Source organism: Mchenga conophoros, linkage group LG2 (assembly GCF_057382185.1).
Source record: "Mchenga conophoros isolate Kocher_MC1m ecotype Shallow Benthic linkage group LG2, M_conophoros_male_GT1.1, whole genome shotgun sequence".
NCBI lineage: Eukaryota > Metazoa > Chordata > Actinopteri > Cichliformes > Cichlidae > Mchenga > Mchenga conophoros.
Genome location: NC_140527.1, coordinates 14,111,360 through 14,124,840, shown reverse-complemented (window position 1 = coordinate 14,124,840; position 13,481 = coordinate 14,111,360). Strand labels below are relative to the sequence as shown.

Here is a 13,481-nt window from a genome sequence, read left to right as displayed (position 1 = left end):
ATTTCTTTAAGGAAAGCTAATTTAACTTTTCTATAGTGTCTGTGTCTTTTTTTTTTTCAATAGATTTCAATGTCAATGGTAACTTTCATGTCCCCAGTGGAAAATTGATTTGCAGTCTGTCCATACAGAGAGACAAAAAACAAACAAACACAACACACACACAATACAAAACACAAATGACACTCTATGTCTCTTTGTCTTCACTACAGGCACTATTTTAATAGCTTTTTATTGTGTATATTTTATGTGCATGCTTTTATTTTGAAAATTTAGCATCACATCATACCTGCATGTTTTCCAATCAAGGAAAAAGTTCTGATAACTTTATGCATTTTTGGTCAAACTAAAAACTTTACCTTCACCACACTGTTAACTGAAACGTGCGTGTGAAATCTTTGTTAACCAGCTAAACCAGGTTTAATCCACATGTCTATTGTATTTCTTCGTGAAAGTAAGAAAGAAACGATGGAGCTCTGAGCCGTTCGGCTGACCTTTGCAGGTGGTTTACAGCCTGGACAGACCTGTAGCAGCTCCACCTGGACCGCAGGACCCTGAGCTGTATGTAGACTCTTATCTCTTATCTGGATCTTAAATAGTTTGGAGTAACCTGAGATGGAAGCAGAAACACCCCGGTAGCATGTACTGTAGGATGGCAGATACAGTCGAGAGACGAAGCACAGTTCAAACCAAAAAACCAGAAAAAAGCAAATAGTTGTAAAAACAGTGGGCCCATGGCCTCCGTCACATAAACACACTGAGGTTTGAGTTTACTTGCTGAGCTGTGAACCATTTTTAGCGGTGCAATCCCTGCAAGCATCTCCTGGATCAGCTGACCTGCACGGTGGCCACAGGTAACACTTACCAACCACTGAGGTTTACTCTAAAAAAAGACATGTCTGTGATTTTAAATGACAGACTGGATCCTCCAGACCCAGCCTGACGATGTCTGAAGGTGAACAGTTTCATCACGTAGATAAAGCGTGGACGTATAAATTCCAGAGTGACCCCGCCCTGCCGCTCTGTGGTCCTGTCACGTCCACACCATCCTCTCAGCCTCTGGCTCCGAACGATGCTTTTCGTAAGTCAGCGTACTGACACGGGCTGCAGAGACTTGCCTTTGGCCTTCAGAGGACTGCTGCGACAGCTCTGCTCCCATTACTTACACGGTTTACACGTGAGCTACAGATGTGTACAGCTGTGGTCTGAGACATCAGGAGTCCAGAGATAACCGAAGAGCAAAACTGAATTCATGTGTGCAGGAAACTTATGATCACTTTGCTCCTCAGACACTTTAACACAGTCGTGTCCGCTCCGCCTCTGCTTCAGGCTCGTCCTCGTCTGCAGAAGGTGAAGCTGCTCAGAGCTGGAAACAGGAAACTTAGAGGGTGATTCGTTTGATCTGTTTCACCTGCTTGCTGTGTGTCTGTGCACTAACATATGAGTTTTAAAGTCCATTCATTACTTTTCATGTTATAATGTTGGACACAAGATCTTCACTTTGATCCTGGTTTGTAGGAGAGGCTGAATCCACAGACCAGAAATAAACTAGATTATTGTTCAAATGATTGTTTTAATAATCTGTTGTGGGAAATCATATTTTTCATGTTTTTCTTTCTGCCCCCGGGTAATCTAAAGGGTCAGTCCACCCAAATCACTCAGCAATGCACCCGTTTGCTCGTTAACTTGGAACTGCAGGATTTTTAAAATGAATCAGAGTAATTGTGTTTGATCTCGGGGTGACAGGAATATATTACCAGTTTTTACACTGCCCTCTATTTCATCACCGATCTGTGGAAACGGATGTGTGAGATCTTGAATGAAGGGAGCAGTGTGCTAAAGTTTAACACGGAGAGTGAAACATGGAAATCAGCGGCATGTAAAAATGTGTTTTCCATAAATATTTGAGCTGTTTTCCTGTTTTGATTCAGCGCCCTCCTCTTCCTCCCCGCCGCTGCTCCTCGCTCGTTCACTTCACAAGGGCACGCCACTGAACCACAAAGCCATCTGGCTCCGTGTAATCTACTTCAGAACAGGCCGATCTGATGCAGTTTAGACAGATGTAGAATGGTCCAAATCAGACGAGGAAGCCAAACAACATGAGAGGGTCATTTCACAGAGAAACACAGCGAGCAGCCGTGGCCTCGGGGCTCAGATGCCAGCTTGTGACCAGAAGGTCGCCAATGAAATCCCCCAATCTGCACAAGATGGGAAAGGGGAGCGTCCAGTCCCAGAGGATGCTGCAGTGCAGAAATTAGCACTCGGATTAAAGTCAGAGGAAAAAAGAGGAACGCTTCGACTCAACTGTTTGACTGGCAGCAAGCGTGTGTGCAAACAGAAAAGACTGACACAGAGGAGAGACGAGTACAGAACGAGACTGAGCAGACTCCGTTCTGTTTCTGGCAGCATGCCAGAGGATTTCCAGGTCACCGCGTCTTCCACAGCGATGGGAGTATGATGAGAAATGAAGGTGAAGTAATAATCAGCATCCCCGCTGCTGTCTGGAGAAGTGATACCTCCAGACTGATGCTTGCATTCCTCAGAGATTTAACCTCTGAGGTCATGTGACATTCATACACAGAAAACCTTCATGTAGATTTTTACACCTGAGATCATTCAGAAAAAAATAAATAAATTACCAAAGTCCTGAATTCAGGGTGAAAACCAAGATCGTTCCTTTCCAAATGTCTGTCAGTGTCTGTGCTGACAGCGGGTACAGTCTACGCCAGGGGCCCCCAATCCCGGTGTCCTGCAGGTTTTAGATCTCACCCTGGGTCAACACACCTGAATCACAGGATTAGTTCTTTACTAGGCCTCTGGAGAACTTCAAGACATGTTAAGAAGGTAATTTATCCATTTAAATCAGCTGTGATGGATCAAGGACACATCTAAAACCTGCAGGACACCGGCCCTCGTGGACTGGGATTGGGGACCCCTGGTCTGCGCCCTCTCTGGCAGCCACATTTCTTTAAACAGTCAGTGAGGTGCTGGTTGTGTCTGACTGATGGGGAATTGCTGACTTTTGTTGTGTGCAGGTGTGTTGCTTGTGCAATACTGATGTGCAGAAAAGCTCCACACACTCAGCAACAGCCCAAAACGTTTTGGCTGATGGTGTGGAACCTCTAAACGCTGATGGGAAACTGTGTTTTTTTGGCTTACAGTTGAGCTGGAACGCTCAGACGTGACCTGTTGAAATCCTATTCCTCCACGGGGTATGCCTGCTCCCCACATTGTTTCAGTCCAATATAAACGGGGGCAGAGTGCTGTTAAACACCAGCTTCAATGTTTTTTGACAAACCGGTGAGTCACCAAGCAGCAGAGGAGCTGCCGTGGCATTTATGGTCTGATGGAGGTGGAGAGAGAGCCAGACAGAAAACTCTGAAGCTGGACTCCTCGTTTAATCGAGTTTGGTCTCACATTATGAGATGCTCTGCTTATGGGTGACTCAGGCAGACGTGCACTCAGATGACGGGCGTTTTTGATTTGATGGTGTTGCCCTTTTCTGTTTTCTTCAGTTGTCTGTATATGCTGTGATCTTATTCTCCTCCTAATTTCTGGTCATATATGTGCTGTTACTCTGGTACATGTTCATGTCAAATATAGCCGAGGTTTCTATTCAAACACAAAAAGATTCAAACGCAGGACACAGTCAAGAGATTTAAAGCTTTCATACTCAGGTCGAGTCTCCTCGCAGCAGGTGAGTTTCTCCTCATTTTCTCCAAGAAAGACTTCCAAGTTTCCAAGCAGGTGAGCAAGTGAAGGCAGGCGGGGTGAGACGGGGTAAGGCAGGTCACAATGAACAATCACCAACAGGTGTCCTGAGAGGAAGGAGGAGACGAGCAGGTAAGCACAGGACTCAGGTCTGCAAACACACAGGTAAGTTTTCACAGAGTAGTAAGCTGTACAGCAGCTCTCTAACTGTTAGAGAGCTGCTGGATTCCTCTCCTTAAATGGTGCATGTTGCTGCATGGGGATTGTTACTTTCAAATGTAATAGGCTACAGATTACTAGTTACTTTGTCAAAAAGCTAAATACTGGTGCACCTACATTCTGATTACTTTTCAAACAAATGAATTATCATGTTTTTGAGCTTGTTTGTTTAATTTTTTTTCCTCAGTGGAAATAAATTCCTGCACTGGTATATGATTATGATCCAGAAGGAGTCACTGCTAAAAGATGCTCCTGATCTTTGAGAACTTTCTTCTGCTCTCACCTTTTCTCACCTATCCCACCTGCTGATGTGAGCCCTGAAGGTTTACCCAGAATCCACTTTGTGAAGGTTCCTGCAGTGAATTATCTGAAACAGATTAAACATAACGCTGGCTTCTGCTCCACTACATCACAGACATGAAGCTGCTGCAGTGTATTCAGACCCTGATGGATCCATCACACTGATGATCACAGCTGCTCAGAGAACACAAACCAGCTTTAGTCTTCAGACTGGGACTCTTGCAGTAAAAATCATTTGGTTGTAGTTTTTTAAAAGTGTAGGTAAGTCAGAGTCATCTGTAGATGAATTAGGATTAATATTAATGTAATGTGTCTTTTACTATTATTCATCTGTTTGTTATTGATTGAATGTTTGTCTCATTCTCCCATTATATGCTGCTACACTATTTTATTCATTGCGCGACGTATGTCACTTGTATTGATAGGTATGTTATTTTTATTTTATTTTATTGTATTTTAGTTTATTGTATAGTATTTTATTCTATTCTATTCATGTGCACTCATTTTTTTCTTTTCTTTCCTCCTGCCGCAGTGAGCATGTTCATGACAAAAGAATTTCCCTCAGGATAAATAAAGTTCTTATCTTATCTTAAATGTGTTCTTCAGAACTGAAAATTTCACGTACCTATCATCTGTATGTAGTTGGAGTGCGTGTAAATATTCACAGTATGAATGTAACATTTGCATGGTTTCATTAAATACATTATACTTAGAGAGACTGCGGCACCCACGGTGTGGGATGGAGAGATTTCGCAGGTCTTTCCTCCCCACTGCTGTCAGACTCCATAATAAAGACTTTAACTGATCAAGCACACACATCCATACATATGCAATAATACTAAGTGCAATAATCCTTTCTGTCATCGTTGTATTTTTACTCAGTTGTATATAGTATTTGTATTTGTATTCTATTTTTATCTTATTGTATATTTATTTTATTTTATTCTACTGTATATAGTATTTTATTTTATTCTATTCTGTACAGCTGTGTACTGTATTTATTCTTATTGTATTCTAATTTTTGCCTCATAACTTTTGCACTGTCCACTCCTGCTGTGACAAAACAAATTTCCCACGTGTGGGACTAATAAAGGTTATCTTATCTTATCTTATCTTATCTTATCTTATAGAGTAAAGTTTCCATGAGGGGCACAGGGGGAAACTTATTCCAGATTGACTGATATTGTTAATTACAACCAGTGGTTTGACAGAGTGTAATGGAAACGCACTAAAACTACAACTCTGTTCTTCTCTGTAAAGCTAAAATCGTCATTGTTTTCAGCCTGACTGAAGAATACAAACCTTCACATGACCGTAGTCTGTAATTAAATTCCGGCAGTCTGTCTCCATCTAGTGTACGAGTAATAGAAAAACAACGTCATCGCTGATTGGCTTAAATTGCGATGTGCTCGTTTCTGATTGGCTAGCAAAATCTTTACCGTCTACAAAAGCCTTCCGTATGGGAACGCGGACAGCTTAACGTTTCATCTTCGTCATTATATTTTATTGTATCTCACCAATCAAAGCCTTTGTACCTGTTTGGTTTTATATTTAATGAGTGCAAATTTCAAAGGATGGAGAATGACGCCGAACAATCGTCGGGGTGATTATAAATGTGGCATTTTGTTGTTTCAGTCCGGATGAGAACAGCGGACGGACCAGTTTATGGCGTTTAGAGGAAGAAGCTTGGCGGTGAGAGTTTCTCTCGGTGCTGTTCGGGTAAAATGGGAGGCTGCAGAGCGTTTCGGGGCTCAGCGTTGCTCTTCGTGCTGCTGGAGCTCTCTCTGGTCTGCTGTGACATCACGGACGGAAACGCGGAGCACCTGAAGCGGGAGCACTCGTTAACGAAGCCGTACCAAGGTAGGGGCGTTAGCCCGGGAGCTAACCCGCAGACTCGGGGACGTCTCCGCGGCTTCTCGGGCCCAGCGGAGGCTCCGAGCCGCCTGCATGTACACTCATCTTACACTGAATGTTTACGGGCTTTTAAAGACCGTGTGGCAGAGTGTCCTCCTGCGGGGTTAAAAGCCCCAAAACATTCGCTGGTGGGGAGCTGGAAGATCGATAGTTCCTGACAGGAAAACACACCAAATATGACTCACTTGTATCAGGAAGCTACACACAGATTATTAAGTGATAGGCTGCAGTCAGCATGAACTAGTTTCTTCGCATCGCTAAGGTTAGAGATTTGCGCAAGTGAAGAAAATCAGTCCTACATATTTGTGTAATGGCGCACTGCGAGACACATCCTAGCATGTCTGCTTCATCGCATGAAAATATTAATATTCACAGAAACGGGAATAAATCGAAGATCGTCTCGGTGAATACTAAAATCGTTCTGCATGTCTGAGGCTGCTTTTAATCGAATAATTCGGACTTCACTGAAGAAAGTCTGCTGATATTTACTGGATCTGAGCATGTTCACGTGTGTACAGTATCTCTCTCTCACACACACTCACACACACACACCAGTCTGTGGTCACTCAGGTTCATGTGCAGATTTATTCTCAGGCAGGATCGATCTTCTGGTGGGCAGGTGTAAGATGACAGGTGCTTTGAGTGCTCAGAGTAGCAGTGTCCTTTATAAGAAGCAGGAGACACCGAACTGCTTGTCAGAGCTGCTTCATGCTGATCTCCCTCCACATCTGAGTTTTTGCTTCAGCGGCTTTCCTGCAGCCACGCTTCATTTGGCCTGCCAGTATCTGTCAGCTGCCTCAGCAATGTACGAGAGGAACATGGTCCACTCAGACTCGCTGTCCTTCAGAATGCTGTTGAGGTTCTGCTGGCGCTGGGAATTGTACATCCTGAGGACCAGGACCTCTGCCAGATGCTCACAGCACACCCTGACTATGTATATGGGTATGAGCATCCTCCCCCACCACCTGATCCAACTCAGCACCAGGCAGTGATCAGGTGACAGGTCAGCTCCTTCCTTCAGCCAAGTGTCCAGAACATACGCCCCAGATCTGGTGATACGATTACAGAATCAATCACAGACCTGCAACGTAGGGCGCCCTGGTGCCACATGCACTTACGGACATGTTTAAACATGGTGTTCAGCACAGACACACCATTTTAGCAAACCGGTCCAGTGACAGATCGGGCTGTTCCTCCTGATCATACTGCTTCAGCGCACAGCTGCCCTTCAGGTGACAGATTCCAGAGCCCATGAAGTGCTCTAACATGAGTCAGACATGTTACAGCTGACCCCTACAGCGCCTCCTGCAGGCAGTGATGCTGCAACCGATTGATTAAATAAATAAATAATTCTGCATATCATCAGCAAACAGTTGATTTTCCTTTCCAAGTTTACCAGGCGCATGTTAGTTAGTTCTTCTACAAAATCAGCTCCACCCTCCCTGTTGAGCGTGTAAGGATGTCTGATTACAGAGTTCAACCAGGAGTCAAACCATGGGAGTAAAAAATTCACACATGGTGTAAGTGGCTCACAGAGTTCAAAAGAAGCTTTAAAAGTGCCTCGGTGTGAGTCCTCCAGATTAGATTGAACACTCTTTAATGTCATTATGCAAGTTTAACAACATTATGATTACATCTTAATCCAAGAGTGTAGCCACACTGGTATGTGTAGTGTAGCCACATTATTAGTGAGCTTTAGAAGGTGTGAATGTTTGCTGAGTGTGAAACGGGTGTGACGGTATTGACACAGCAGCGAGTCTGTGTGCTTAACCTGCTCATGTGTGTCTGAGCGTTTGCCTGTTTTTCCCGCAGGTGTCGGCAGCAGCCCATCCAGCCAGTGGGATTTCTCCGGAAGCACTTTGGTGACGAGCTCGTACGTCCGCCTGACTCCAGATGAGAGGAGCAAGCAGGGATCCATCTGGAACACCGTGGTGAGGCGAGGCGCGATCACAGAGAATCATTTAAAGTTAAAAATGTCCCCTCTCTGTGGCTGAAGCCTCCTCGCTGAGACGAGGAGTTGTAGGCTTCGACTCAGTAGCGTCTAACCCTCGGCTCGTCTCTGTGTTAGCCTTGTTACCTGAAGGACTGGGAGATGCACGTGCAGTTTAAAATCCACGGCTCGGGGAAGAAGAATCTCCACGGTGACGGCATCGCTCTCTGGTACACGAAGGACAGGCTGCACTCAGGTAACACCGGGTCTTCGCTGCGAAGGTCCGGCTGGTGTGAAGGAGCTTCATATAGAGTTTGGATTTACCCAGAATTCTCTGCTGCAACCAAACTGAGGCCTAAGAAGGCAAAGTGTAGATACTGAGCAGCCTAACCTCCCTGAAGGTGGAGCTCTTTCTCTTTGTATACGACATAACCCAGCAGTCGTTCGAGTCGGGCTTTGCGGCGTGTTCGCGGTGAGTAAACGTATCCCTACATGCAGCTCTGTGAGGCTGAGGTACTGCGGGCCCCTTCTCGCCGGTTAACCGCTTCATGGTCAGGAGGAAAAAGCATGTAAAGTGTTGCAGCTCAGAAGGACAGCTGTAAATCCAAACCTGTGTGTGTGTGTCACTCCATACGTGTCTGTCATCTCATCACTGCTGACCTCACATAGTGTCTCGCTCACGTCTCGCCTCATCTCTGCCTCCATCCTAGGCCCTGTGTTTGGAAACCAGGATCAGTTTCTTGGCCTGGCTATTTTTTTGGATACCTTCCGCAATGACCTCCATGGGATGGATGTAAGTGTGTGTGTGTGTGCGTGCATGTGTGCCGAAGTGACTGACCAGCTTGTTTCTTTGCAGGGCCCGTGTTTTCCAACAGCGCCGTCTTCCACGGGCTTGCCGTCTTTATAGATACTTACTCTAACGATGATGCGACAGATGTGAGTGGCTGCAGGTTTTCCCCGTCAGCATGCTGTCTCAGTGCACAGTCTGTCTCCTCGTTGTGAAACGCTGCAGGCCTGTTGAAGTAGACCTATTCGCCGTCCTCCTTTTCAAGTCTGATTGGCCGGGGTGGGGTGGGGCTATAATGACATCTCCCCTCTATGACATCACACGGGATTACTTGTGCATACACCGACCTTATCGTTAGGAACTCTGTTCATGTTTTAATATTGAAAAGAAGATATGACAGGACATAAGGAGAAGCAGAAAAGGTCCACTTCAGCGTCAGTGACAGAATATTTGTTTGTTGTTGTGTCACCTTATCGCTGTTCTGTGTCCCTCACATAGAAAAGGCCCCGGTTTAAATAGAAATACAGTTAACAGCCATAGAGAGTCTGCAAATGTCTGAAATACAGTAAATTACATTTTTAGAACTAAATGTCTTTGATATATCTTAAATTGGACTGGATTACGATGCTAATACTGATGTTTTAGACAGTGTGTGTGTGTGTGTGTGTGTGTGTGTGTGTGTGTATTGATCAGACCAAATCGATAACAATCTGAGCTTTGCAGCCCGGTCAGTGTTTGAAATCTTTCTCTGATTTTTAAAAAACAGTCATGAAATGCTTCACAGAGGGAGCAATAAAAAAGAAACTGCTTGTGTGGGGTCAAAATGAACGCAGAAGAAGCAGGAAGACGACACAGAACGCAACCCTAATCTGAACAGCTTTCAGAGCTAATGTTGGGAATGCCCTTAGTGGGCAACTCGGGCCTCGAGGCAAGGAGAGAAAAAGCACTCGAGTGTTTAATGAGACCTTTACCCTCATCAGAGCTCAAACGCTCAGCAGGAAGTGAACATCACTGTAACCGCAACCAACCGCCATCGCGATTTGTGCCGATTACCTCAAATGTGTCATGTGGACATGTTTTGTTTTTATGTGATGTATTTGTTGGTCTTGTCGAAGCGTGTAACGCCTGTGTAGGACTCGTGTACTGATCATTTCCTGTCCGCCGCCAGCGCTCTTTCCCGTACATTTCAGCCATGGTGAACAACGGCTCTGTGAGTTACGACCACGGGAAAGACGGCCGCTCGTCTGAGCTGGGAGGCTGCTCTGCCGAGATCAGGAACCGTGATCACGACACGTACCTCGCCATCCGCTACTCCAAAGGGCGACTGACGGTAAGTGGCCGCACCTTCGGTTTCTGCTGCGACTGCAGTTTGAGGTGGAGCGTTTGCAGTGTTTTTACCTTTGGTCCTGCCTCCCCTCTGTAACCCGGCAGGTGATGGTAGACGTGGACGACAAGAACGAGTGGAAGGAGTGCATCGACATCGGCGGAGTTCGTCTTCCCACGGGATATTTCTTTGGGGCTTCGGCAGCTACGGGCGACCTGTCGGGTAGGTCTGAGCTGCCGGCGAAGGAGGAATACTGATTGTTAAAATCGCATTCTTAAACCTCGAAGTGTTTTCACCGACTCTTCACAGATAACCATGACATCATCTCCATGAAGCTCTACCAGCTGATGGTGGAACACACGGCTGAAGAGGAGAACCTGGACTGGACGAAGATCGAGCCCAGCGTCAGCCTCCTCAAATCCCCTAAAGGTAGATTCAAATACCCAAAACTTTATTTAGAATAAAGTGCTTCAGAGTGTTTCAGCAGGGCTACAATTGGGAGGGATGTTTCTCAGACTTTTAAAATATTCCAGTTAAAAGCACAGTTAAAACCAGATGGAGTAAACTGATGGTGGATGTTCTTCCTGCTTCTCAGACAACATCGATGATCCCACCGGAAACTTCCGCGGCACGCCTCTCACCGGCTGGAAGGTGTTCCTGCTGCTGCTCTGTGCCCTGCTGGGGATCGTGGTGTGCGCCGTGGTGGGAGCTGTGGTTTTTCAGAGGAGACAGGAGAGGAACAAAAGGTTTTACTGAGGAGGAGGAGGAGGCAGCAGAGGAGGACGAGACTGGTGTTCTTACTGGAGAGGAATAAACTGTTTCCTGATCATGGATTGAGCACTTAATGTGAATTTGTTTTCTACAGATGGTCTGAATGTTTGTATCTGTGAAGCACTGCGGGGGGGAGGTGATGATTGCAGGGTTCGATTTCCTTTCATTGACAAACTTTTGGGGGGGTTTTCTTAAAGAGAGTGTTACGCCTGCTTTTTGTTGATCAGGTGTGTTCTGCTGCAGAGAACGTGAACGTGGCTTTGATCCATGAAGATGGTTTCTTATTACAGAGGAGAGCTGGTGCTGGTTTAGTGCCGACATGTGAGGAACAAACTCGTGTAAAGAAGTCATCACAGCCAACGGGAAGGCTTCAGATTATAGTCGGAGCCTCGGGCTGCGGTCCAACAGTTCAGACATCCCTCATTTGTTTGGTTTTGCTGGACGTTAAACGTTACGAGTCTGACCGCTCCCACTCAGCCTGCTTCACAGCGATGGTGGATGGTGTTAACGTGGGTCTGCCGTGGAGACGAGAGGATCATCTTACACACATCCACATCACGTCCGTTATGTTAGGGTCAGTTTCTCGTGTTATGTTCTGCCGCAGACACGTATCAGCCTTGTAGTCGTCTCCTAGGTCTCCTCTGCCGAAGGAGGTGATAAAGGACGCTTAGAAGCTCCTTTCCTTAGTGCTGGTGGGATTCAGCAGCTCTGGTTGTGCCTGCAGCCTTCAGGAAGTTAGAGACTCATGAGGGAATAGAAGGGACTCTTTGGCCGCGGCCTGATCGATTTGATTCGTCGTTGTTTTATCCATCCAATCAGAATCATTCAGTTCAATCCAGGATTTCCTGAAAGTGTTTTTTTTTTTTAATTTTTTTTTTTATTTCAGAGAACAACTTTGTGTGTGTCTGTCTGTCTCTGCTCTGCTCTGATCAGTCTCCAGCCTGTCGACGCCCCCTGGTTTACTCGATGGCGTCTGTGAAGCTTCGTTCTGATGGTTAGCTGACGGTTTAGTTTAACGTCAGAGGAAACTGATAAGCTTGCCTAAGAATAAAATATTTACTGGACTCTGCTCATCGCTCATGACATAAACACGTCAGGCTGTACAAACTTTAAGGGGACGGCGAGCAGCTCGGAGGGATAGTGCGGTCACTTCCTGTTTTAACTGAAGTAGACATCGTCCTGGAAACAGACGGTAAAGTTCACAGCGAGTTGAAACATTAGAAACATTAAAGCTGTTTGTGTGTTTGTGGAGAGCAGCCATTGTCAGAGTTCACATAGAGTACGGCCTTCTGTCTTCAGTTTATGTGACGGGGTGTTTGAATCATGCTCGGAGAACAAGTGTGAATAATAACTGATCATTTCTTATTTTCTCCTTTTTGTTCGTTTGGGTTTTTGCTTTGCTCACGTTTTTCTGTCATCTTTCATTCAAAGCGTTTTTATTGATTTGGTTTTTCTGCAGAGACAGTAAACTCTCCTCTCGTCACAAATAATATACTGAAATAAAAAAATTAACCGTGAGACTGTTTGTGATTATTCCACGTCTATGACATCATTACTTTACACTCTGCTGATAGTAAAGCATCCCCCTGCCTGCAGCTCCACCCTCTCTCCTCCGCACATGCTCAGACCCTCTGATCCTGCTCACTAGAGTTGGATGTCTCCAGACCACTTTTACGTGGTCTTGGTCTCGGATCCCTCGGTCTTGTCTCTGTCTTGCTGTCTCAGATCGACATCGTGGAGATTTGGAGTCAACAGTATCCATGACACACAACGTAACGTCCGATAATGTGTCATGCGCATAAGCATAAGCTCTGAGCCGTGCTTAGAGAGTGCTTGTAGTGAATCGGAAGAGTCGACTCCCATTGAGCGAGAGCCGGCTCCTCACTTGATTTCCTTTCGCTGCTCAGCTCTCACACAGTGGCTCAGCTATGCTCCGATCCCTCCATATCGTGGCCAATCACATGCGAGGATATAGGATAATATCATTATGTGAAAAACAGAGGGTGAGAGACGCGACAGTCAAGTGGAGCGTGCGTCTGTCCTCTCAGTAAGTGAGTGAGACAGTAGACAGCGGTGAGGAGGAGGGCTGTGCGAGTGCATCTCAAAAACATATAAATATGCCTGACACCTGTAAATGAAGCAGCATCTGGCTGCAGTTTAAAGACTTGTCTCGGTCTCGTCTCGACTTTGTCTTGGTCTTGACTCGGTCTGTCTTGTCTTGGTCTCGATACCCTCTGGTCTTGGTTTAGGCGGTCTTGACTACAAGTCTACTGCTCACTGAACATCTCAGCCTCCGCCATCTCCAACCCTCACAGCAGGTCTCACCTCCACATTTAACACTTCTCTTTCTGTCATAAATCACACCTGACACTCATCTCCTGCACTTTCTCCGCCTCTCTGTGGATGTGTTGACCCCGGGTATTTAAACTCCACCCACCGTCACTACCTCCACCTGCGCCCCTGCTCTCACAGCGGTTCAGTTTTGGGTTGTTTTGTTTATTCAGATTGAATTTAAAGAAATCAAAAGT

The 13,481-nt window shown here is 45.7% G+C and overlaps 1 protein-coding gene across 2 annotated transcripts; it reads left to right on the top strand.

Moving 5' to 3' along the window:
* Positions 1-5,708: 5,708 nt before the first annotated feature.
* lman2 (lectin, mannose-binding 2) lies at positions 5,709-12,471 on the top strand. Of its 2 annotated transcripts, none has more exons than XM_085286884.1 (8): positions 5,709-6,087; positions 7,954-8,072; positions 8,210-8,327; positions 8,928-9,007; positions 10,027-10,188; positions 10,290-10,404; positions 10,492-10,611; positions 10,778-12,471. In XM_085286884.1, exons 1-8 carry the CDS (start codon positions 5,952-5,954, stop codon positions 10,936-10,938), a joined length of 1,011 nt encoding a protein of 336 aa, XP_085143010.1. In that variant the 5' UTR covers positions 5,709-5,951; the 3' UTR covers positions 10,939-12,471. The 2 variants fall into 2 exon arrangements, with proteins under 2 accessions (XP_085143010.1, XP_085143001.1); XM_085286875.1 differs by lacking the exon at positions 8,928-9,007 and adding an exon at positions 8,782-8,864 and having other exon boundaries at positions 5,711-6,087.
* The last annotated feature ends 1,010 nt before the right edge of the window (positions 12,472-13,481 follow it).

Excerpts from the sequence above, each read along its gene's own strand:
- lman2 (XM_085286875.1), top strand. The coding sequence starts at position 5,952 with ATGGGAGGCTGCAGAGCGTTTCGGGGCTCAGCGTTGCTCTTCGTGCTG. Across the intron at positions 6,088-7,953 it reads GTTAACGAAGCCGTACCAAG|GTGTCGGCAGCAGCCCATCC; the intron begins GTAGGGGCGTTA and ends TTTTTCCCGCAG. Across the intron at positions 10,612-10,777 it reads CCTCCTCAAATCCCCTAAAG|ACAACATCGATGATCCCACC; the intron begins GTAGATTCAAAT and ends CCTGCTTCTCAG.